This window comes from Panulirus ornatus, chromosome 64 (genome assembly GCF_036320965.1).
Source record: "Panulirus ornatus isolate Po-2019 chromosome 64, ASM3632096v1, whole genome shotgun sequence".
Taxonomy (NCBI): domain Eukaryota; kingdom Metazoa; phylum Arthropoda; class Malacostraca; order Decapoda; family Palinuridae; genus Panulirus; species Panulirus ornatus.
The window spans coordinates 443,969-467,565 of NC_092287.1; the positions used below are offsets into that span (position 1 = coordinate 443,969).

The 23,597-nt window shown below is 38.8% G+C and overlaps 2 protein-coding genes across 4 annotated transcripts in view; one reads left to right on the top strand and one right to left on the bottom strand.

Moving 5' to 3' along the window:
• Positions 1 to 737: 737 nt before the first annotated feature.
• LOC139746278 (uncharacterized) lies at positions 738 to 5,544 on the top strand. Its single transcript, XM_071657344.1, has 3 exons — positions 738 to 968; positions 1,683 to 1,856; positions 2,699 to 5,544. The coding sequence occupies exons 1-3, from the start codon at positions 909 to 911 to the stop codon at positions 2,891 to 2,893; spliced, it is 429 nt and encodes a 142-aa protein (XP_071513445.1). The 5' UTR covers positions 738 to 908; the 3' UTR covers positions 2,894 to 5,544.
• A 2,856-nt stretch (positions 5,545 to 8,400) lies between these two features.
• Positions 8,401 to 23,597, bottom strand: part of hd (humpty dumpty) — a 29,302-nt gene continuing 14,105 nt past the window's right edge. For all 3 annotated transcript variants that reach the window (XM_071657341.1, XM_071657340.1, XM_071657342.1), the window contains exons 6-10: positions 22,972 to 23,150; positions 19,762 to 19,981; positions 17,732 to 17,927; positions 14,111 to 14,311; positions 8,401 to 10,734 (exon numbers count right to left, since the gene is read on the bottom strand). In XM_071657341.1, the coding sequence (XP_071513442.1) occupies positions 10,573 to 10,734; positions 14,111 to 14,311; positions 17,732 to 17,927; positions 19,762 to 19,981; positions 22,972 to 23,150 (958 nt within the window). In that variant the 3' untranslated portion in view covers positions 8,401 to 10,572. The remainder of the gene's footprint in view (positions 10,735 to 14,110; positions 14,312 to 17,731; positions 17,928 to 19,761; positions 19,982 to 22,971; positions 23,151 to 23,597) is intronic.

Below are 23,597 nucleotides of genomic sequence, written 5' to 3' on the forward strand. Positions count from 1 at the left end.
CGTTCAGATTCAATATCTGTATGACCTGAGCTTTAATTCTACTTTGCGAACTTTTATGTTGTGATTTGTCGAAAGCTTTACTAGAATTCTGAAGTCTTGAAGTGTTGTGATAAAGTCAAGTAATCAACCTTGCCCAACTCCAAACCTGAAGGCGTTAACCCCAACCCATGGATACATCAACTAAACCTACAGATGGCGCAAGGGAAAGTAAAACGGCGTCGAATATGAAAGAGTCGACAAAATAATGTTTGACTCAACTGTGCCGACCTCTCGACTAACTGCTAGAATAGCCATTACGGCCATTACGGAAGTTTGAGATAATGCGAGTCCATCAGTCATGATGCAGAGGGTATAACCTTGATCTCATATGCATACCTTTTGTTTCAAAGTTTTTATGGTTTCAGTCCACTGATGGTACAACAATGGGATCTTCGTATCAAACATTGGAGAGAGATGAAGCTTATTCTACCCTAATCACAGTGGGCGGCGACGAGTCTTTGTCCCTTTGTCTATGATTAGAAACAAAGCAACGTGCAGCATTGCTTCCTACAATAGATAATGGCGTAAGTTTACAGATAGGCCATTAATAAACCATTTGTACCTCAAACTTGATTTTTCTTAGTTAATATATGTCAAATACATTTGGGGTAAAGATAAGAAGAATGACCTTGCATCGATAGTTAAACGGCAACCTAAACTTAGTACAGAACAGTAAGGAAACAGGAGGATCGTACAGGGAGGTGCCACCAGGCTCTTCTTTGGGACGTATGAGAGCTGGCGATAGTATCGTACTGACTTGTCATTCTCTTGTCTGACCTCGTTGGGGAAAATCACAGGAGAATACGAGTGACAAGCTCACAGCGGAAAAAGTGCACTAGTGGAGAAATCCAAAAGTACTAAACCCCACGATGCAGTTCACCATTGACGTCCTCAAGACTCCCTCCGGCTTCCTTAAGATATGCGAAGTGGTAATATATATTTTTGTTGTTGATTATCCACGGGTATGAGCCATATCGAAATGAATGTTATGTGTGTGTGTGTGTGTGTGTGTGTGTGTTCATGTTAGAGCATACGAACAGACTTATACTCTGACTGGATCATCATCTATTACTCTTCAACTATATAAATGATTTGCCGAAAATTTGAATCATACCTGAATGTGTTTGCAAAATGTGCCAAACTTTATGAGGAAGGTATTAGGAATGCAAATTTGTTAAAACACTTTAAAAAGGAACAGACACTTCGTAAAGATGACTGAAATTAAGGTCCAGTTATTGTACCGATTGTTGAAAGTGATGACAACAAAATGAATATAAAATTTCTCGCAAAAGAATCGGACTGTGACTTGACCTAAGAGTGGGCGTTATGCTAACCCTATTCCCAGTGGTTACAGCAAACACGTTGTGTACAAGTTCAGCAAACACATAATTGAATATGTATTGAAAGATATCGTCAGGGTATTTTGAAGTAATTAGAATGTTAGATACAGGTTCATTTTTGTGTTTATGTTTTACATGGTTAATGTTAATGAATATCAATTCCGGTCTATTACGAATTACTGATATTCTGTAGATGACAGTTATGAATGATTACTGTCTATGGCTGAGAGTTATGGATGATACTATTATCTAAAGGCTAACAGTTACAAATGGCAATATAATGGTTCTCCTGGCACCCAACAGGTCCTAACAATCGTGGCCCTCAGCATCTGCCAAGGAATCAAAAACTTTAGCTTTGGGAATGAGTCCCGCAATTTCTTCTGTGGAGGAGTTCTAATGCTGTCCATTGTAGTCACTCCCCTCATCTTCTATGTCTACATGGTAGGAGGAGCAAAGGACATTCAAAAAACTCAATTTGTAAGTACTGTCAGTCACACATTTTACCCAAATTTTTCACCCTTCTTTAACTCATTCTCTCTCCATCTATATGCCATCCTTCTATCTGTTAATTTATTCCTAAATGTCTTCTCACTTTCCACCCTTCCTAAGTTCTTAACTTTTGTGCCTTTTCTTGTACCACTTTCCTGCCTTTCATCATACTCAGTCTTTCCCTACATACTCTCCAACCTCTGCTATCTTCTCCATATCCTTCATCTTGTTACCTTCCTTATGATACCCTCTGTTATCTACTCTTCCTATCTCGTTTTCTTAATTCCAACTTCCTTTCTCCCTTCCATCTCTCACTTACCTCCAACCATTCTCTCACTATATGATCACTCCATACTTTCCTTCCAGTCCCTCACTTCTGTTGTCTTTCTGCACTGCTATTACCAGAACAAAAGATTACATGCTTGCATATATATGTACTTCTAAGTTTAAAAATCTTTCTAGTCACTGATTTCTAAATGCAGAAACCATTAACTATAAGATGCAAAGAACCTCAGTTCCTTGCTCAAATTTCTTCTAACTAGCTTGCAAAAGTGAAAGATGACCTAATACATACATCATGTTGTTAGGTCACCTTAAGGCTCAAAGTTATAGAAATATTTAAACACATTTGCCAGCTTTAAAAACTTTGCTGAGGAGGTTATTTGTTGAGAGTCATATTTCAAAATACTTGCATCTAACACCTAAGCCTAAAAAAAGAAAATTTCTCAAATATAATCTCATTTTTAGCATAAGAAATGGAATATATCTGATTAGAAAAAGTATGATTATGAAGCTGTAATATACTCTAATACTTCCCCATTATCAAACAGGAAATGCTACTGAACTTCATCCTTGCAGTATTAATGATAGCAGCTGGAAGTGTAATCATCAACACATACTCCACCAATCCACTGAATAGTACGAGTTTTGCAGATGCTGGCAAAACTGCTGGTTCCTTCTGCATTATTAATGGAGTTTTCTATGGGATAGATGTCTACTTTGCCTATCAGAATCTTAATCAATAACTAAATATCTTTGAAATGTCAGTCCAATAGATAATCCAATGGAGTTGTTATACATCTGTGTCTCACATTATTGCATTTCTTCCAATCTGCTTTCTTGCAAACTTTGGTTTTCTTGTTTCGATTATGTTTGCCTAAAGTCAATATTGTCATTATGTACTTGATCCCTCCATTTTCAGTTTAGTCTACCCATTCTCCTTTTTCCCTCCACTCCTTTTCTTAACCTTTCCTCACTTATTCTCTCCATATGTCCAAACCATTTCAGCATACCTTCTTCAGCTCCTTCAACCACACACTTTTTATTACCACCTCTCTCTTAACCTTTCATTACTTAATGAATCAAACTATCTCTCCACATATTGTCTCCAAATATTTCATTTCCACACACATCCATCCTCCTCCACCCAGCTTCATCTGTAGCCCATGCCCTGCATTCATATAATTTTGATGGGACTACTGTACCTTTAAACATATCCATTTTTGCCCTCTCAGGTAATGTCTCTACACACATTGTTCAGCACTCCCAAAACATTTGCATCCCTTACCCATATTATGACTCATTTCTTCCATGGTTCCATTCACTGCCTGTCCACTCCCAGGTATCTAAAACCTTACACTTCCTCCAATTTTTCTCCATTCAAACTCATACTCTGCTAAAACTAACAAATCTGCTTCTATTCACATTCACTCTCAACCTTCTCCTTTCACACACTCCTCCAAACTCAGTCCCCAACTAATGCAGTTACTCTCAAATCTGCAACCAGTGCTGTATCATCTCCTATGAACTGCAAACTCGCCCCTTTCTCTAAGTCTTTCACGTTTACCTCCACCACCACCCCATCCATAAACATATTAAACAACCACGGTGATATCACACACCCCTGCTGTAAACCAGTCTTCCCTTGGAACCATTCACTCTCCTCTCTTTCAACTCGTATACTTGCCTTACACCATTGATGAAAACTTCTTTACTTCTAAGAGCTTTCCTCCCACACTGTATATTCTTTAAAACTTCCAAAATGCATCTCTGTCACCCTTATCATATGCTTTCTCCAGATCCATAAATGCCTAAAAGAAATCTCTTAAGAATTTCTCACATGCATTCTTTAAAGCAAACCCCTAATCCACACATCCTCTAACACTTATGAAACCACACTGCTCCTTGCCAATCTGAAGGTTCGTACATGCCTTCACCCTCTTAATTAGGGTGAAGGCATACAACTTACCAGGTACACTTACACTTATCCCCTTCGCCTTTATACATTAGCACATTCAATCCACCAGTACTCGGGCACCTCACCACGATCCATACTTACACTGAAAATCCTAACAAATCAGCAACACAGTCACTCCCTTTCTTAATAAACTCAACTGCAATACCATCCACTGCAGCCATCTTGCCATGTGTCATCTTATGTAAGGCTTTCACCATCTCTTCTCTCTTCAACAAACCACTTTCCATGACTTACTTTGCAAAACACCCAGACCTTAACACCCTACATCTGCCACTCTATCATCAAACACATTTAACAATCCTTCAAAATATTCACTCCTTCTCCTCACTTCATCATTACCTGTTACCACTTCCCCTTTTGCACCCATCACCGATGTTCCTATTTGTTCTCGTTTTCCACACATTATATACCTCCTTCCAAAACATCATCTTATCCTCCCTAACATTTACCTATACTCACTCACCCCAACTCGCATCTGCCCTCTTTTTCAATCCCTGCACTTTCCTCTTGACCTCCAGCTACATTTTCTTAAACATTCCCTAATCATTTGCACCCTTTCCTTGTAATTACATACCAGCCAAATGTGTCTCTTTTCTCCTTTGCCAGCAACTTCTTCATCCCACCACTTGCTACCCTTTCTAATTTGCCCACCTCCCATTCCACACCCACTCCCCTTTGCTTCATCTACTTTCACCTTTTGCCATTCTACGCTCAATCTCTCCTGGTATTGCTTTACACAAGTGTCCTTTTTTAGCTCACTTGTACTCGCTACCCTTTTCTCCAATATTGTTTCCTGTTTTCTGGAACTTCTATAAATCTTCACACTCACCTCCACAAGACAGTGATCAGACATCCCATCAGCTTCTCTTAGTACATTTGCATCCAAGTCTCTCTTTTACGTGTCAATACGTAATCCAGTAATGCCCACTGATTAAGTTGCCTGCTCACATACATATACATGTGAATGTCCTTTTTAAACCGGGTATACCCAATCACCAGTTCCATTTCAGCACACAGCTCCACAAGCTGTTCACCACTTCCATTTATAATATTGAATATCCCATGCCCTCCAGTTATACCCTCAACTGCCACATTACTCACTTTTGCATTCAAATCACCCATCATTCTTAGCTGAGCTGAAAGCCAATGCTACTGAAACAGTGGTTGGCAAGGAGTAGAGGCATTACCCTCATCAAAAAGTATGGGGTTAGAGGTTCTTAACCCCTATGGATCTAGGAGAATCTCTCAAAGCCTGCAAGACAGATTTTCTCACATCATGATGGACTTTCCAGTCTGTTTCTACATTTTAATGGTTAATGCTTAAGACAGTATCAGAAATGTTGTAGAACATGATTCTTTGTAAAAATCACCAGAATTTACAAACATACATTTATTTACTAAACATTACATTCTTTGAAATCATAAATGTATAAATACCATAAAATGAACAAATAAACATTTTGTTCAGTAATGTAAACTGGGGGGAAGTTCATAAGAATTATCACCATACTCCAATCATGAATCCAATGAAATATAGTGAGTCTGTCACACTGCATTAAAGACAACGTATGGGGTTGCCTGACATGATGTTCCTTTATTTCTTTGATTTTTTATTCATCATACTTGATCACTGTTCCCCACATCAGAGGTAGTGCCAGGAAACACACAAACAATGGGCATACACACACACACACACACACATATATATATATATATATATATATATATATATATATATTTTTTTTTTTTTTTTTTTTTTTTTTTATACTTTGTCGCTGTCTCCCGCGTTTGCGAGGTAGCGCAAGGAAACAGACGAAAGAAATGGCCCCCCCCCCCCATACACATGTACATACACACGTCCACACACGCAAATATACATACCTACACAGCTTTCCATGGTTTACCCCAGACGCTTCACATGCCTTGCTTCAATCCACTGACAGCACGTCAACCCCTGTATACCACATGACTCCACTTCACTCTATTTCTTGCCCTCCTTTCACCCTCCTGCATGTTCAGGCCCCGATCACACAAAATCTTTTTCACTCCATCTTTCCACCTCCAATTTGGTCTCCCTCTTCTCCTCGTTCCCTCCACCTCCGACACATATATCCTCTTGGTCAATCTCTCCTCACTCATTCTCTCCATGTGCCCAAACCATTTCAAAACACCCTCTTCTGCTCTCTCAACCACGCTCTTTTTATTTCCACACATCTCTCTCACCCTTACGTTACTTACTCGATCAAACCACCTCACACCACACATTGTCCTCAAACATCTCATTTCCAGCACATCCATCCTCCTGCGCACATCTCTATCCATAGCCCACGCCTCGCAACCATACAACATTGTTGGAACCACTATTCCCTCAAACATACCCATTTTTGCTTTCCGAGATAGTGTTCTCGACTTCCACACATTTTTCAAGGCTCCCAAAATTTTCGCCCCCTCCCCCACCCTATGATCCACTTCCGCTTCCATGGTTCCATCCGCTGACAGATCCACTCCCAGATATCTAAAACACTTCACTTCCTCCAGTTTTTCTCCATTCAAACTCACCTCCCAATTGACTTGACCCTCACCCCTACTGTACCTAATAACCTTGCTCTTATTCACATTTACTCTCAACTTTCTTCTTCCACACACTTTACCAAACTCAGTCACCAGCTTCTGCAGTTTCTCACATGAATCAGCCACCAGCGCTGTATCATCAGCGAACAACAACTGACTCACTTCCCAAGCTCTCTCATCCCCAACAGACTTCATACTTGCCCCTCTTTCCAGGACTCTTGCATTTACCTCCCTTACAACCCCATCCATAAACAAATTAAACAACCATGGAGACATCACACACCCCTGCCGCAAACCTACATTCACTGAGAACCAATCACTTTCCTCTCTTCCTACACGTACACATGCCTTACATCCTCGATAAAAACTTTTCACTGCTTCTAACAACTTGCCTCCCACACCATATATTCTTAATACCTTCCACAGAGCATCTCTATCAACTCTATCATATATATATATATATATATATATATATATCATATATATATCATATATATATATATATATATATATATATATATATCTTTCTTTCTTTTAAACTATTCGCCATTTCCCGCATTAGCGAGGTAGCGTTAAGAACAGAGGACTGGGCCTTTTTTGGCATATCCTCACCTGGCCCCACTCTGTTCCTTCTTTTGGAAACTTAAAAAAAACGAGAGGGGGAGGAATTCCAGCCCCCCGCTCCCTCCCCTTTTAGTCGCCTTCTACGACACGCAGGGAATACGTGGGAAGTATTCTTAATCCCCTATCCCCAGGGTAGAGTAGGTGCTGAGTTGCATTTGAGCAAGTGGCATCCTATATTTTGGAATGATGTTTGTTATGCTGAAAAAATGGGTATTCTCCATAGGACAGACATGCTAGTGTGACAGTTTTATCGTATGAGTGCAGTTTCATATGGGTGTGTGACTGATGAAATGGAATCCAAGATTGAGTTGGAGGACAGTTGTTTTATATTTGTCGGATCATTCAAATGTGTTGGAGTGTGTTTTGTAAGTGTGGTGTTTGCTGGGGGTATTCTGTTCGTACAGGTGGCTGAAGTATGAGGGTGGGACAAGCTTTTTATCTTTGTTTGAATGTTGGTGGGAGCTTATGAAGTGGCTTGGATGGGAAAGGGCCAATGCTGTTGCACAAATCTGGACGCCAAGCTTGTTAAAGTCACGTATTATCTTTATTTCGCTGTACAAGTGTTAAATTTTATTGGCTATTATGCAGATGATTGTCCTGAATGACCTGACAGGAAGAGCATATTTTAGAGTAGTGCAAATATATTGTTGATAGAGGATACAGTGCTTAGGGATTCCATGATTGGTACTAGTGAGTGTTCTAAGGGAATTTATTTTGTATGTGGATTGCACACTGATGTCTGTGATGTGGAAGGTAAAGGTCGCAAGTGTTTTTAGTTTCTTGTTTTGTATGAACAACCATGTGTTGGTGATGTTCCTCTTTTTTTATACTTAGATGAATATCCCACCTTAATAACATAGGGGATAGGGGAGAAAGAATACTTCCCACGTATTCCCTGCGTGTCGTAGAAGGCGACTAAAAGGGGAGAGAGCGGGGGGCTGGAAATCCTCCCCTCTTGTTTTTTTTTAATTTTCCAAAAGAAGGAACAGAGAAGAGGGCCAGTTGAGGATATTCCCTCAGAGGCCCAGTCCTCTGTTCTTAACGCTACCTTGCTAACGCAGGAAATGGCGAACAGTTTGAAAAAAAAAAAAAATATATATAATAATAATAATATATATATTCTTTTCTTTCTTTAAAAGAAAAGAATATTATTTATTTTATTTGCTTTGTCGCTGTCTCCCGCGTTTGTGAGGTAGCACAAGGAAACAGACGAAAGAAATGGCCCAACCCACCCCCATACACATGTATATACATACACGTCCACACACGCAAATATACATACCTATACATCTCAATGTATACATATATATACACACACAGACACATACATATATACCCATGCACACAATTCACACTGTCTGCCTTTATTCATTCCCATCGCCACCTCGCCACACATGGAATACCATCCCCCTCCCCCCTCATTATATACACATGTACATAATTCATACTGTCTGCCTTTATTTATTCCAATCGCCACCTCGCCACACATGGAATAACATCCCCCCTCCCCCCTCATGTGTGCGAGGTAGCGCTAGGAAAATGCCCATACACACACATATACTTATATATACATAGCAACATATACATACACATACATGTACATATTCATCTATTCCTGGCGCTGTCCTGCCCCACAGGAAACACCATCGCTGCCCCCTGCTTTGGTGAGGCAATGCCAGGAAAATAGACAGAAAAGGCCACATTCGTTCACACTCAGTCTCTAGCTGTCATGTGTAATGCATTTTGATTCATATTTATCCAAATATCATTTCAAACACTATCTAGCTTCTATACATTGTATGAGTAGTGTACAAAAACTGTTACACTACTTCTGTGATAAGTTCAACAAGTGATTCATCTTATTTACCTTAAGCACAGGCACATCCTTCCCAGGTACATTTATTGAAATAATGTCACATACTTGTCATTTAATAATTTACACAAGAAAACATTCACAAGTAATTTTTTACTCTCTCTGAAACTTTTACTAAAAATTCCACTTTAACCCTGTAAGACTTTCCATTACAGGCATATTGTGAATTACATTATCCTGCATTCTGATATACCACAGTCACTTGTGCATTCATTAAAATTCCACAGTGACTATAAATGAGGTATAAATGGGCTCTAGTAATGTCACCAAGAACAGCATACATAACTTTACACTGGGAAAGAAAATATTGCCTGGCAAGATAAAAGACAAGAACTTAAGTCCGAGATAAACTTTAATGTTTTGTATGTTTATGTTTTGTGAAATACAATTTTGTCTAAAATATCAATGATCACAAATAGTTTTGCAAAAATGAAATCAGCAACCTTAAAATTCAAAAAATCAATCTGAATTAAACATATATAATGAAGTTTGGCATTTAAAACTCTTCACATATTTCTTTAAGAAATGCACTATACTAAATAGGGAAAATCTGAAAAATATTAATGTTGACTTGGGAGTAATCAGTTGATTACACATTAAAACATTCCAATTTTTTTCTCTCCTAAACTTTAAAGGAAAATTCTACAGTTACACTATAATCCTGTGAGCCTTTCCATTACAGGTATAGTGTGAACTCCATTATCCTGCATTCTCATATACCAAGGTTTCACTTGGGTATTTAGCAATATTCCACAGTGACTACAAATGAGGTATGAATGGGCTCTAGCATTGTCACCAAGAGCAGCACATATAACTCTTTACACTGGCAAAAAAATACAGCCTGGCAAGATAAAAAAAAAAAAAAAAAAAGCATAGGTCTGAGCTGATAATGATGTATCTTTGCATTTTGTAAATTATAGTTGTGTCTTTGAAATTCAATACCGATACCAGGACTGACATTTAAAACATATCTTTTTAAGAAATACATCATTGTGAGAATTAAAAAGTCTAGAAAATATTACTGATGACTTTGAAGAAATCGTTGTATTACACATTAAAACATGAAAATATATTTCTTTTTCCTTTCTCAAACTTTAACTGATTACACATCAAAACAAAAAATATTTCCTTACCTCATTTTAAATAAAAATTTCTTATCTATAGTTAGACCACATGAGACTTTCCATTACAGGTATTTGGTGAATTCCAATGACAACCTCACTGAAGGTGACTTCATTTGTGGCAAAACCACAAAGAATTAGACTACGGTAATGCCATCTGTCCCATTCACATGGGAATGCAGTACAAACTTGGACAAATAACAGGCTAATGTGTAAGACATATGAAGAAATATCTAAAACTAAAAATCAATAAGAAAATCACTGTAACCCATCTGTCCAAGTAAATTTATTGTCTTTAAAAGTTACCTCTCGATAACTAACAGGAAGTTTAGACTCTCTTTCACTTTTATGGGGTGTGCAGATTAGATGACGAATAGCAGCATCTAAACCACAGTCAACCAGTCCTTCCTGGGCAAATGCCTGTAACAAATTCAAGGATCTAGTTTATTTGTTTACTAAATACAGTATACTTAACTGTGTTCTGAGAGAATGACCCATTAATATTCCTGCTCTCAATTAATTCAGACAATATATTGAAAAAATAGAGTCTGGGTAAAAGAATTCTAACCCGGAGAAAGCTCATCATGAGGCACAATACAGTGAAATCAGATTGAAAGTAAAGTAGAATATGAAAGCATCCCACCTTATCAACTCTCCCAATATAACTTCTCTTAAGAGCTGTTTGCATGTATCTTTGCCACAAGACCTGAATCTGCAGCATATGACTGGATGCTTCCTCCCACAGTTTCTGTGTGGAGGCCCCACGAGGATTAGAAATAATATTACCTACTTCCTTCCTTACAGTGTAAAATGAAGAATTCACCTCCTTTCATCTTCACTTATTCCTAAAATGCTTCTAATGGGTGGACTATTATGTGAGATGACAGAAGTGGAGTATCTGTGGTTTACTACTGAATCACTGAGAAATCGAGTGGAAGTTGCCACAGCAACTGTATGCAAATGATATTGAGCTGTTAACTAAATCAGAGGAAGAGCTCAGTAGAATGGTAGACTTTTTCAATGATATACATGCAAAAAACGACACTGAAAGAGAATCCAAACAAAACAGAACTTTCGTTTCTGAAATGGATGGGATATCCTTCTGTAATGTTAGCCTGCATGGTGAAGAACTGTGAGCTATGAATGAGTTTTGGTATCTGAGAATAAACTTCAGTATAGATTGTGTAAGGAAAGTTAGGGAGAGAGTAGTCATGCAATAGAGGAAAGTTAGAGGTACACTGAAAACTTTAGTGAATGGAAAAATTAAAGTGCAGTGCATAAGAGAAGCTTGTATGTAGCACTACTTGTACCACCTCACATATACAGATGTTAGTTCCCCCCATTTCAAATTCATCTAATGGCATGACCTCACAACATGTGTAGAATGTGAGAAATATCAAGGATGAAAAGGGGCCATGACAGATTATCACTATCATAAACAGCATTTTAGCAAAAGAATGACCACCTCAATACTCATCAGTAAAACAAAAATTAGGGTGTAATCTTCCCTTTCCTTTCCCCTAAAGATGAAAATTAACACAAAAATTAGGATGAAATCTTCCCCTCCCTTTCCCAAAAGATGAAAATGAACACAAAGTGAAAACTGTGTCTATTCAAGTGTTGGTACTGACAAACTTTACCTACAAGTAGGTAAACTGCAAGACAGAAGTCACCTTTCGCAAAGCTGCATCACTGTCAGTAGCTATACGAGAAAAAGTACAATCTTGTCAAAAATCTTCTCATACCAAAGGAGTCCATCATATCCTTTCTCCTTCATAGAGTGCTGCTGGGGTCCTATGAAAGGGGTCCTACATTTATATAACAATATCAACAAGGACAAGGAAAATGGGAAACCAAACTGGAGATGGAGGGATGGAGTGAAAAATATCTTAAATGACTAGGGCCTGAACATGCATGAGGGTGAAAGACATGCATGGGATTGAGTGAATTGGCATGGTGTAGTATCTAGGGGGTGAATGTGCTGTCAATAGACTGTACCAGAGCATAGGAAGCAGCTAAGGGAAACCACAAAAGGCCAGCTTGAGAATAGATGTAAGTGGATGTGGCCTTTCTTTGTTCCTGGCAGACTCACTAATGTAGGAAATGGTGAACAAGTAAAAAAATCAATAATAATGATAAATGAAAATCATGAAAATAATATCTTTTCCAACTTATTTGATGTGTCCCACATTAGTGAGGTAGCACCAGACAGAGGCTAAGGAATGGCCTCATTTCCCCATGTCCAGTCTCTAGATGTCATAAAAATGCCACAAAAGTAAAGCCCCAGAGATCTTTACAATCTGATGTCTTCATATTCCCTGGTTCTGCCCAAGGACAGCAAGTCTACCCCTGTATACTGCATCGCTCCAGTTTGCTTTATCCCATGCATGCCTCATACCCTCCAGCAAGTGCAAGCCTTGAACACTCAAATTTTCTCTCACCATATCCCTCAGCCTCTTCCTCAGTTTCCCTCTTTTCCTTGGTCCCTCCACTTCTGACATGTATATGCTCTTAGTCATGCACTTCTCACTACTCTCCATACATCCAAACCATATCAGCAAACACTCTTCTGCTCTCTTATAAATACTCTCTCTTATAAATACTCTCTCTACCACACATCTCTCTTACCCTATCATTTCTTCTTCAATCAATCTTCTCTACACAATATAGTGTCCTCAAGTATTTCATTTCATTTCATTCCAACACATCCATCCTGTTCTGTACTTTTTCATCTAGGGCCCATGCCCTTGCAGACAGTAACCTTTCTTTCTTCTCCCCCCTAAATTCACTCACTACACTGGGCCCATTACCCATCCAATAGTTTGCTTCAGTTACCATGCTTCTATCTGATGCCATATCCACTCCTAGGTATATATATATAACACTTCACATCCCCCATATTCTCTCCATCTAAACTTGCAGTCCAACTAACCTGTCTCACCAGCACTAAACCTAACAGCCTAGCCTTTATTCTCACTCACTCTCAACCTTCACCTTCCACACACTCTCCCAAACTCAGAAACTAACGTCTGCACCATGTCATCAGGAAACAGGCCCCTAGACCCCTGACAGACTGGAGACCTGCCCCTCTATTCAAGACCTGTGCATTCAGCTCCTCACTATCTCATTCATCTACAGACTAACAGCCAGTGACATCATACACCCTCGCTGAAGACCCACTTTCACCTGGAAATCACCACCTATCACAGCAAAATTTTATGATATGTAAGAGGAAGGTACTCTTTTCAATGCTTCATTACAAATATCTATTTGTAATGCCTCCTACAAAGCACTTCTATCAACTCTATGGCTTACTTTCTCAAGATCCATAAATGTCTCATACAAATGCTTCTGTTTTTTAGTATTTCTCACACAAAGTCTTCAAAGCAACCACCTGATTTAAATATCCTCTAACACTCCTGATAACACATTGTTTCTCCCTAATCTGCAGCTCAGGGCTTGCCAGTACCCTCTCAATTATCTCTCTCCCATACAATTCAGCTGGTACACTCAACAAATTTACATCTCTGTAACTCAAAAATTCACTTTTATCTCATTTGCCTATATAGAATGGCAGTCTACTGGCATTAAACCAATCCTCAGACACCTTACCATGAGCCATACACACAATGAAAATACGGGGCTGTGGTTTCAGTGCATTATTCATGACATAAGTGTAAATGTGAGCAAACAAGGCCATTTCTACATCTGTTCTTGATGCTAACTGGCTAAAGAGGGAAACCATGAATAAGTATGAAAAAACTTCAGTCAATAAAATTAATTGATGATAACAAACCTGTGGAGCTGCAGTTGCTTCAAGATGACTATGTTGAGAAAATGAAAGCGTTGACGGAACAGGATTTAGTGAAACTGAAAAATTATCCACAGCTGCTGAGAGAAGAGTAGTTAACCGATGAACTGTGTGAGGGAGAACAGGTCCAGAAATTTCCATGCTATGTTGAACGTTACCATCCTTATGGACCATGCCACCCTTCGCCTGTTGTTGATTTAAGATACTGTATAAGCTTCAGTACAAATCAATATAATTCTAAGTAATTTCTTATAAAAAGCAAACAACAGCCTTATGGTTATAAACAACAAACATCAAATATAGTGTGACCAGTCGCCATATACAACAGAAACTTACTTCACTTGTAGAGTCTCTGAAATCCTTTTACAGTCCTAAATATCTATATCTCTGGTGCCTCAAGTCCCCTAGATATTCCCACCTGGGGGATTGCTACATGTGAAGATTTTCTAGATTGCCTTATCTAGATACACTTCCTATGCAAGACCTATCCTCCTTACACCTTCCTTAGTACTTTTCCAAATATATTTCTTCACTTTCCCTTCCAAGAATTCTAACTGTCTTCTCATTCTATTAGCTAACTTTTTCCTGTGCGTTTTCTTCACCAAAATACCATCATGCATCCTCTCCACATGCTAATACCACTTCAAAGTGTTTCATATAACCCACTTTGACTTTACACTTGATGTCTTGCTTTCTCTCCAACATCCCTCATCTTCCATTTGTTAACACTACAAGCATCCCTCATATAGTTCTACTAAGCAGCCTACACCCTAGAAATGTGTTTCAGTCCCATACATTAGGGCTAACAAGACTATCCCATCCCTCATGTTCCTTTCATATATACAAGGTTATGTTTTTTCCCCTAATAATTCTTATTAAAGATCAAAGGACCTTCCTTCCTTGGACAGTTCTGTCTATCTATTCATATCTCCTACACTTGTTTCCTCTGAGAACTTCCATCGAGGACATGGCCATGGCAAAAGAGTCTCCACTTATCCCTACCCTTACATGTCTCCCTCACATACACCATTCCATGCATTCTTCCACTGTTTCTCTCTCTCCAGTACTCTTCCACTCTGTTTCCCCATGTCACAGGTGGTCTTCTTCTTAGAGCAACCCCTTTAAATGTACTATCAAACACTCTCCTTGTAAACTCCCCATCCTGCATTCTTTCCACATGCCCAAATCACCTCAAAGTATTACATTTCACCCAACTCTATCACTCCACTATTCATTCCCTTTGCATTCCCTGCTATACCAAATCTCTGATACACCACATTGTTTCTTTTTTCATTCCATCAAGTCATACCATTTGCTCCTCTCAAACACCTAATTTCCAAAGCCTGAATTGTTGACCTTTGAGACTCATTTCATGTCCATGTTTCAGATGCAAAGATAAGGATTAGCAGGACTATGCTACCTCTTAATTCTTTCTTCATTTCCATACTTAAACCTCTACCCTTCATCATTCCATTACGGGACCCAATGACTTTTCTACAGTGTACTGCTCTCTCCTTATTTCACCTTCCATATCACCAAACTTACCCAAGGTAGTTCCTAGATACTTATATTCTGTTACCTCTTCTAGTCTTTCTCCCCCTGTATCAATAACACATCTTAGTGCACTTTCTTCTTTGACTACATAGGGTTTTGCATAATCTATATTTTCACTCTCATTTCCTCTCAAATATCATTGCTTTACTTTTACTCGCAAACTACTTTCAATCGCCTACACTTACACACATCATAAAACACACTTACAACTTTCTGCAAACATTCTTCACTCTCAGTAAATAACATAATATCATCTACAAGCAAGCTTGCCACTAGCCACCCATGTCTCACCACTTCATCTCTGCGCCCCCTTTCCACAGTTTTGTTTTCATCATTCTTGTTACTCCATCGTACATACCTTAAAAAACTAAGGTGACATTACACAGTCCTGCCTCACACCCACTTCTTTATCAAAACTTTCACTCAACTTTCCATCCACTCTTACTCATGAATTTGCTTCTCCATAGAAGGCTTTCATACAATCTAAAAGTTGTCCCCTTACCAAATACATCCTTAACACATCCCAGAAACCATTCAACTTGGCACTGTCATACACTTTTTTCCATATATATGGGCTGCATAGATCTTATCACCTAACCCCCCTTGCTCTTTACTTTTTCTGCATACAGTCACTTCCTTCACTCTATCAGTCAATGCTCTCACGTACACTTTTCCTGGCATACTTAGAGACTCATTCCCCTATAACTGCCACACACATCCTAAGCACCTTTTCCTTTGAATAAAGGAACAATAATAGCTTTCATCCAACCCTCATGCACAACCTTTTGTTTCCATGCTAAATCACATATCAAATGCATCCACCCAATGACACTCTCCTCTATGCTTCATTTCAATCATAATCCCATGCACTCTATGTGCCTTTTCTACCTTCAACATGATTATTGCCCTTTTTACCTCCTTTCTTTCTGTAGGCCCCTGCACTTATATCCTTTTCCTTCCAACCTCCATACTCATGTATGCAACAACAGCTGCCTCACCTTCTCCCACATTCATCAGTTCTTCAAAATATTCTTTTAATCTTCCTTTCACTTCTTCCTTTGGATTCAGCAACTCCCTTACTTCTCACATTTACACTTCCACTCTTACATCCACCTCTTTCCTTTTTCATCTCCTTCCAGTGCAATTTCTCATTTTCCCTAAACTTTTCACTCAACTTTATTTCCTTTGTTTCTCTTTCTATTATGCCATGCCTACAGAGACTGAATCCAAGGACTGCACCTTAACAGTTTAGTTCATTCTGTATGGTAATGAAAAGTCTACTACGTTATTTTCTCATTCAAAAACCATCACCTTTCCCTTAACAGAATTTACTTCAACTGCTGTATTCTATACATCATGTAAAACTCATTTAACATCTTAAGAAATTTCTCTTCAATTTCTGCTCACAACAACAAATCACTTGAAACTATGCTCGGAACTAAAAGCCACGTCTTCCATCCAATTTAAACTTTATTCCCTCTCTTCCTGTTCATGCCTTTGTCTCTCTTACTGCAGAATCTATATATATATATTGAAAACCCAGGGTACCATCATGCAGTCTTGGCTCACTTACAGACCTATCTTAAAAATTTCACTTAACATACTATACTATACACTTTCACACATTTTGCTCTTTTTTGTAAAATGACTTTATTGCATCCACCAACTTTTCTCGTATAACACAGACTTTTCAGGATTGCTAACAATGCATTCAAGTAAATCATATCATATGCTTTTTCAAGATCCACCAATGCTACACAAAATTTTTAATTTTTGCTCTTTCCTTTTATACTACTACCTTCAGGAAAACATGACCCACACAGCTATCTGCATATCTCTTCTATATATGTCCACAACACCTTAAAAGTACAACTTTAATCATATACACTCTTCCTTTATCTGTTTTCCATATGTCCACATGTTTTTAATATTCCAACTTTAAAAAATACATCATCACTTAAGTTTATATTTCTCAGACATTATCTCTGCCATCCTTCTAATCACTTATCTCACATCCTCATTTTCACAAGACAGGCAGTTACACAACTGTACCTTAAGGGTCTTCAAAGTAGCTCCCTGGAATGCTACTGGAGCCAGAAGAGTGGGAGGAACACCAGCTAATGCTCCAGTGGTGGGAACGCAACTCTTACTATTCAAGAGAAAGTTGATCAGACCTTGTGTCTCCACACCTTCAACATACACAAGAGATGATGGGGTGTTATCCACATTCTTATATTTTTCACGTTCTCTGAAAATCAAGATAATCACTGTTTCATTGCTGAGTTCAGTTATGCTTGTTGCAGCACACAATATCAGCATCCTCTTAACTGTAAATGAACTTGCTATGAATAATCATCCACACTTCATCTTGCTATCCTTCAGAAAAGTCATTCATTGCATTCAAATACTTACAAGCATAAAAAAATCTTTCCTATAAATCTAAACTTGTAAGTAGTTGTCAATAGGAAGCCACCGACCAGGAAGGTATACTATTGATACTATCTGCCTGGGTATTAGGAGGGATAATGATGGCTGTGGAGTGAGCCAGCACTTCAGTGGTTGTCAAGTTGTACTCCTTTGTCTTTTCTTACTGCCTCACCTACACATGGACTGCTGGTATTCTCTCCACAAACATACAATCTCTCCATGTCATAAATAACAACTGACAACACTTAACTTGCACAACTCATTTTTTGCGATTCCAGATTTTCCTGCTCTGAGCACTTTCCACTAGCTGTGCCTTTTGGCAAAATGGTAGGAGATATAGATAGACATAGTACATAGAAATGTTAGACAGAGGATTTAAGTAGGAACATGAGGTAGAAATAGTAGGTAGAATCATTAACTGGGATCATTAGGTAGAAGTAGTAAGTTGTAACATTAAGCAGGAATATTAGATAGGCAGATTAGGTAGAAGTAGTTGGTAGGAACATTTGTTAGGAGCCTCTAAAAACACTGCGCTAGAGTTGCCCTCTGTCAGTGGCCTGTGAAGGGTGAGACACTAAAGGCTAAGAAGTGGCCCTGGAGTTCAAAAGTTATGGAAACTCTTTTGCCATGGCCACCTCCTTTAGGGGCATCAAAGGTACAGGCAGATCAATAGATAGCACCAGTTACTAACCAGAAACTGGGGGCATGAGAGAACAAATACTACCCATATATCTCCTACATGTTGTAGGGGTGACAAATGGGAAGGAGTGGGAGGCCTGAAACCTACTCTTTCATGTATAACGCAACAAAACCTAAACCCCATCTACAGCCAGTCCCACAGACCATTACATGATTTCCCTATGGCTTCAGTGCCCTGGTTCAACTCAACAACAGCACATTGCCCCACATATTACAATGCTCTAATTCATTCTATCCTGTGCACACTTGACTCTCCTGAACATTCCGGTCCTGAAAGCTCAAAGCCACTTTCACTCTATCCTTCCATCTCCTTTTTATTCTCCCCTCACCCTTACTCCCTCCTTTCAAACACATACATCCTCCTAATTGGTCACGTGAGACTAAAATAATGATTGCTGCCACAACAATTATATTTTACACAGTATACCTAAAAACAAAAGCATAAGCAAGGGAGAAGCAAAACAAGGGGAAGAGCATGATGAAATAAGATTAAAAATAGTAATAACAATCTGAGTAGCGTTATACAGTTTGAGAAGTTCGGCAGACCACTATTCTAAGCTGCAACATGTCTATTACTAATGAACCATACAGTTTGAGAATTTGGCAGACCACTATTCTAAGCTGTAACATGTCTATAACTAATGAACCATTCATATGAGAGATGTTGTAAAAGTAACTGTCTTTATTTTCATTCTTGCATCAGTTGCAAAAATTACTTGACTTGGCACAAGCAAAGTCTGTGTGATAGGAGAGAGAAAACTGCTCAAATTATCTTTACAATATTACTGAGGCAATTTTCCAAAAAATTAACTTTGGAGTATAATCACTCCGCATATGTAATGGTGACTGCAATACAGCACTGTTCATTAAGGCAAAAGAAATCATGGTAGACACTTGAATTACACTGTAGGTTAAATACAAATATCATCAAATTATACAGTATTTAATGCACTCACACTTTGGTAGGATTTAAATTTGGAAACTGAGAGGTATCTACACCCAAGTTTTCAAGCCATGATGTTGCTTCCTCTCTTTCCTCCTCTTCATCATTATCTTCATATATCTCATGCAATTCTTTATTTTTGTTTACAGACTCTTCTTTATCTGGATCATCTGTTGAACATGAGCTAGTCCCTAAGGATCCGCAGTTATGAAATGGCATATCAAATTTGATATCTGAAATACAAAACAAAAGATTTACACCTTTATAATACTCTCTTCATGATAGAATATTTTCAGGACAAAAAAGGATCCTAGTGACACTTCTGATGAACAAGCCATGAACTACATCAAAGAGTGGAAGGTAAAGAGTTCCAGACTGATGTAATATAGACTGAAAGTAGATTACAAGAGATGGGGTGACAGTGCACCTGGAAGTAAAACGAATGAAGAAGAAATGGGAGCTTTTCTTGGGGCAGAGTGAGTGCTTTGACAATTTTGATACAAGGGATTGTATCCTAAAAAAAGAAAACTTTATATACAACAGTGTGGGGCAAAGTAGCAGGTGTGGATGGGATTCCAGCACAGTTTCTCCCGAAACAGGGTGACTGTGTTGTTGACTGGTTAGTCAAGCAATTCAAATTCATATGGCCAAAGGTAAAATGCCAGAAGTCTAGAAGAATGTAAGTATATTGTCTTTATACAAAGACAAGGAAAACAAGAGTGATCATTAGAATTATAAAGTGCAACTGTGCTAAGTATATCTGGTAAGATGTAAGAATGACCAAGAAGGTGATACTTAATGAAGAATATCAGATTGGGGAGGGGTAGTATGACTTCAAAAGAGGTTAAGATGTTTGGAAAAGATGTTTTCTTTGAATATCTTGTGTAAGAAATATTTGAAGAGAGCAAATTGTTTGTGGCATTATGGATCTGAAGAGAGCATACAATGAGGTCGACAAAAAAGCCTTGCAAAAGGGAGTAAGAATATATGAGATAAATAGAGTGCTAAAAATAGGGAGGTTTTTACCAAGAGAGTAAGGCATGCATATAAGTAGAATGGAAGGTAACTGAAGTTCTAAATGACTATGGATCTGCATCACAGATGTGTTGTCACCTTGATTGTTTAATCTGTTTATGGGCAAGGTGGTGAGTAAGGTAAATGTAAATGTCTCAGAGGAAAGGGCAAGCCTACAGTATGCTGAGGATGGGAAGGCTGGGGATATGAATCGTCTGTTTGCATGTGATACAGCTCTGTTCACAAACTTTAGAGAGGAATTCTAGAAAACTCCCACAGGACTTGGAAAATTATGAAAAAAAAACTAAGAAATTCATGAAATTTTAACAAAAATAGCATACAATTTTTCTAAGAAGGATAAAATATTATAAAACCTTGCCATAAATGCCATCCACTGAGTGATGAAAACTTGAGAAAGTATGTGGAAAGAGATAGTTGACAGAGAATGTGAACAAAATTAAGATAATGAAGAGCAGCAGAGGGTAACGACCGATTCCCCTGAGATTAAGTTTGAAAGATGAGAATCTGGAGAAAGCAGAATGCTTTAAGAACCTGGGAATGGATTTGAAAGCAGATGGATTCATGGAGACTGAAGTGAGTCACAGGATGGGAGAGGTGGCTAAGATCTTTGGTGCAATGAGATGTGTGTGACAGGAGAGGACAGTGTCTGTTAGAACAAAGAGTGGTACGGGTGATGATACAGCAGTCAAGACAACATTGTATGCACACCTCACACCGTCATGAACACGAAAGGTGAGACAGGATAGAGTGAATAGGAGGGAGGTGGTATATAGGGCCAACATGCTGTCAATGGACAGAACCAGGGCATTTGAAAAGGTCAGGGAAAATGTAGGTGGGGCCTGGTTGTGAATAAATGAGTCTATGGTTTCAGTGCATTATGCACAACAGCAAGAGTGAATGTGAGTTCATGAAGCTATTTCTTCGTCTGTTCTTGGTGCCAAAGCAGGAAACAGTGGACAAGTATGAAGAGAGAAAAAACCTATTCAATGAAAAAAGATCCTCCCATTACAATTCCACCTAAACAAGCTCTACATTTAATTCAATTCAACAGCACTTAACATCTCCCAACAAAATCACTCAATAATTAGCCACAGCCCCCAAGTAGAAATACAGTTTATCACTGCCTAACGCTTCAGTAACCTATACTCACTGATTCCCCATCTCCTCTCCTTCAACAAATATAACACTGCCAAAACACTTACACACTGATATAACCCATTATGCACCAAACAAACTCCCTCCCAACACAGTCTTTAACTCCATATCAAAAGGCATACTCCCTAGACAAACACAGGTCAAACTTTCCCATCTATGTTCCATGCATCTCGCAGCCCTACAACATTATAAACGCCACTACAATATATCACCAAGACCTTTCATGCCTACAATGCTGCTACCACAACAAAGACACCAAGCACTTACTACCCATTTACCTTGCACCCTCCACACATAAACAAACACACATTACTAAACTTTACGAATCTATGGTCCTAACCAATGGACATGGATAGGAGCCACATAAGGATAGCAAGGACTCCAGGAACAGGAAGTATATATGTTATCTTATAATCATTTTATCATATTTGATTGCCTTTCCCATGTCAGTGAGGTAGTGCCAGGAAACAGATGAAGAACAGCTCATCCACTCATGTACACAGATACATACATAAACACTTATACATATACATATACATATCAACATGTACATACACAGACAATACATATATATATACTTTTTCTTTTTTTTAAACTATTCGCCATTTCCTGCGTTAGCGAGGTAGCGTTCAGAACAGAGGACTGGGCCTTTTTTGGATTATCCTCACCTGGACCCCTCTGTTCCTTCTTCTGGAAAAAAAAAAAAAAAGAGAGGGGAGGATTTCCAGCCCCCTGCTCCCTCTCCTTTCAGTCGCCTTCTACGACACGCAGGGAATACGTGGGAAGTATTCTTAATCCCCTATCCCCAGGGATAATATATATATACACATGTACATATTTGAACTTGCTTGCTTTCATCCATCCCGGCGCTACCCCACCCCACAGGAAACAGCATTGCTATCCCCTGCTTTGTGAGGTAGCGCCAGGAAAACAGACAAAAAAGGCCAGATCCGTTCACACTCAGTCTCTAGCTGTCATGTGTAATGCACCGAAACCACAGCTCCCTATCCAGTTGTTTATAATAAATACCAACCTTCCTCTTTCATTGCTTCTCGAAAGCCTCTAGTAGTGGGTGTAATTAATGCATGAGCTGGTGATATGCCTGCTACTCCTGCTGCCCTGAACAAACATGTAAATGTTGGCCCACAAACATAAAAATATGGGCACTGACGAACCCTTAATAATTGGTGAAGAGATCGGAGACTTTCGCACCTGTTGGAAGAAGGTATGTCTAATTAAGTATTTCATGGGAGCTCAAGTAATACATTTTCATATCTTTTCTTTTATAGTGACTGATTGGTAGAGGCAAAACACGCTGCCACCTCGAGTGAAAGATAAAAGTAAAGGAAAGGAAATTAGAAATTAATCAGGGCTCTGCAAGTGTTTTTCTGACCTGACTCTTAAAGGAAGAATGGTTATATGAGAGAGAGAGAGAGAGAGAGAGAGAGAGAGAGAGAGAGAGAGAGAGAGAGAGAGAGACTGACAGAAGGAGAGGCAGAATTCCACAGCTAAGCCATTCAAGGGAAAGAGGAGGTATCATAACAGTCAATCCTTGAGTCGGTAGTGTCCACTCAGAAACTAAAAGAAGCAACAAACAAACAAATGCCATGGGTCGAAACCCTGGGGGTGAGGACACTTGCAGACAAGTCATGAAAACAA

Bases quoted from the DNA above. Each gene is read 5' to 3' on its own strand.
- LOC139746278 (XM_071657344.1), top strand. From the start codon at position 909: ATGCAGTTCACCATTGACGTCCTCAAGACTCCCTCCGGCTTCCTTAAG. The intron at 969-1,682 runs GTAATATATATT...GGCACCCAACAG, and splicing joins TCCTTAAGATATGCGAAGTG to GTCCTAACAATCGTGGCCCT. The intron at 1,857-2,698 runs GTAAGTACTGTC...ATTATCAAACAG, and splicing joins ACATTCAAAAAACTCAATTT to GAAATGCTACTGAACTTCAT.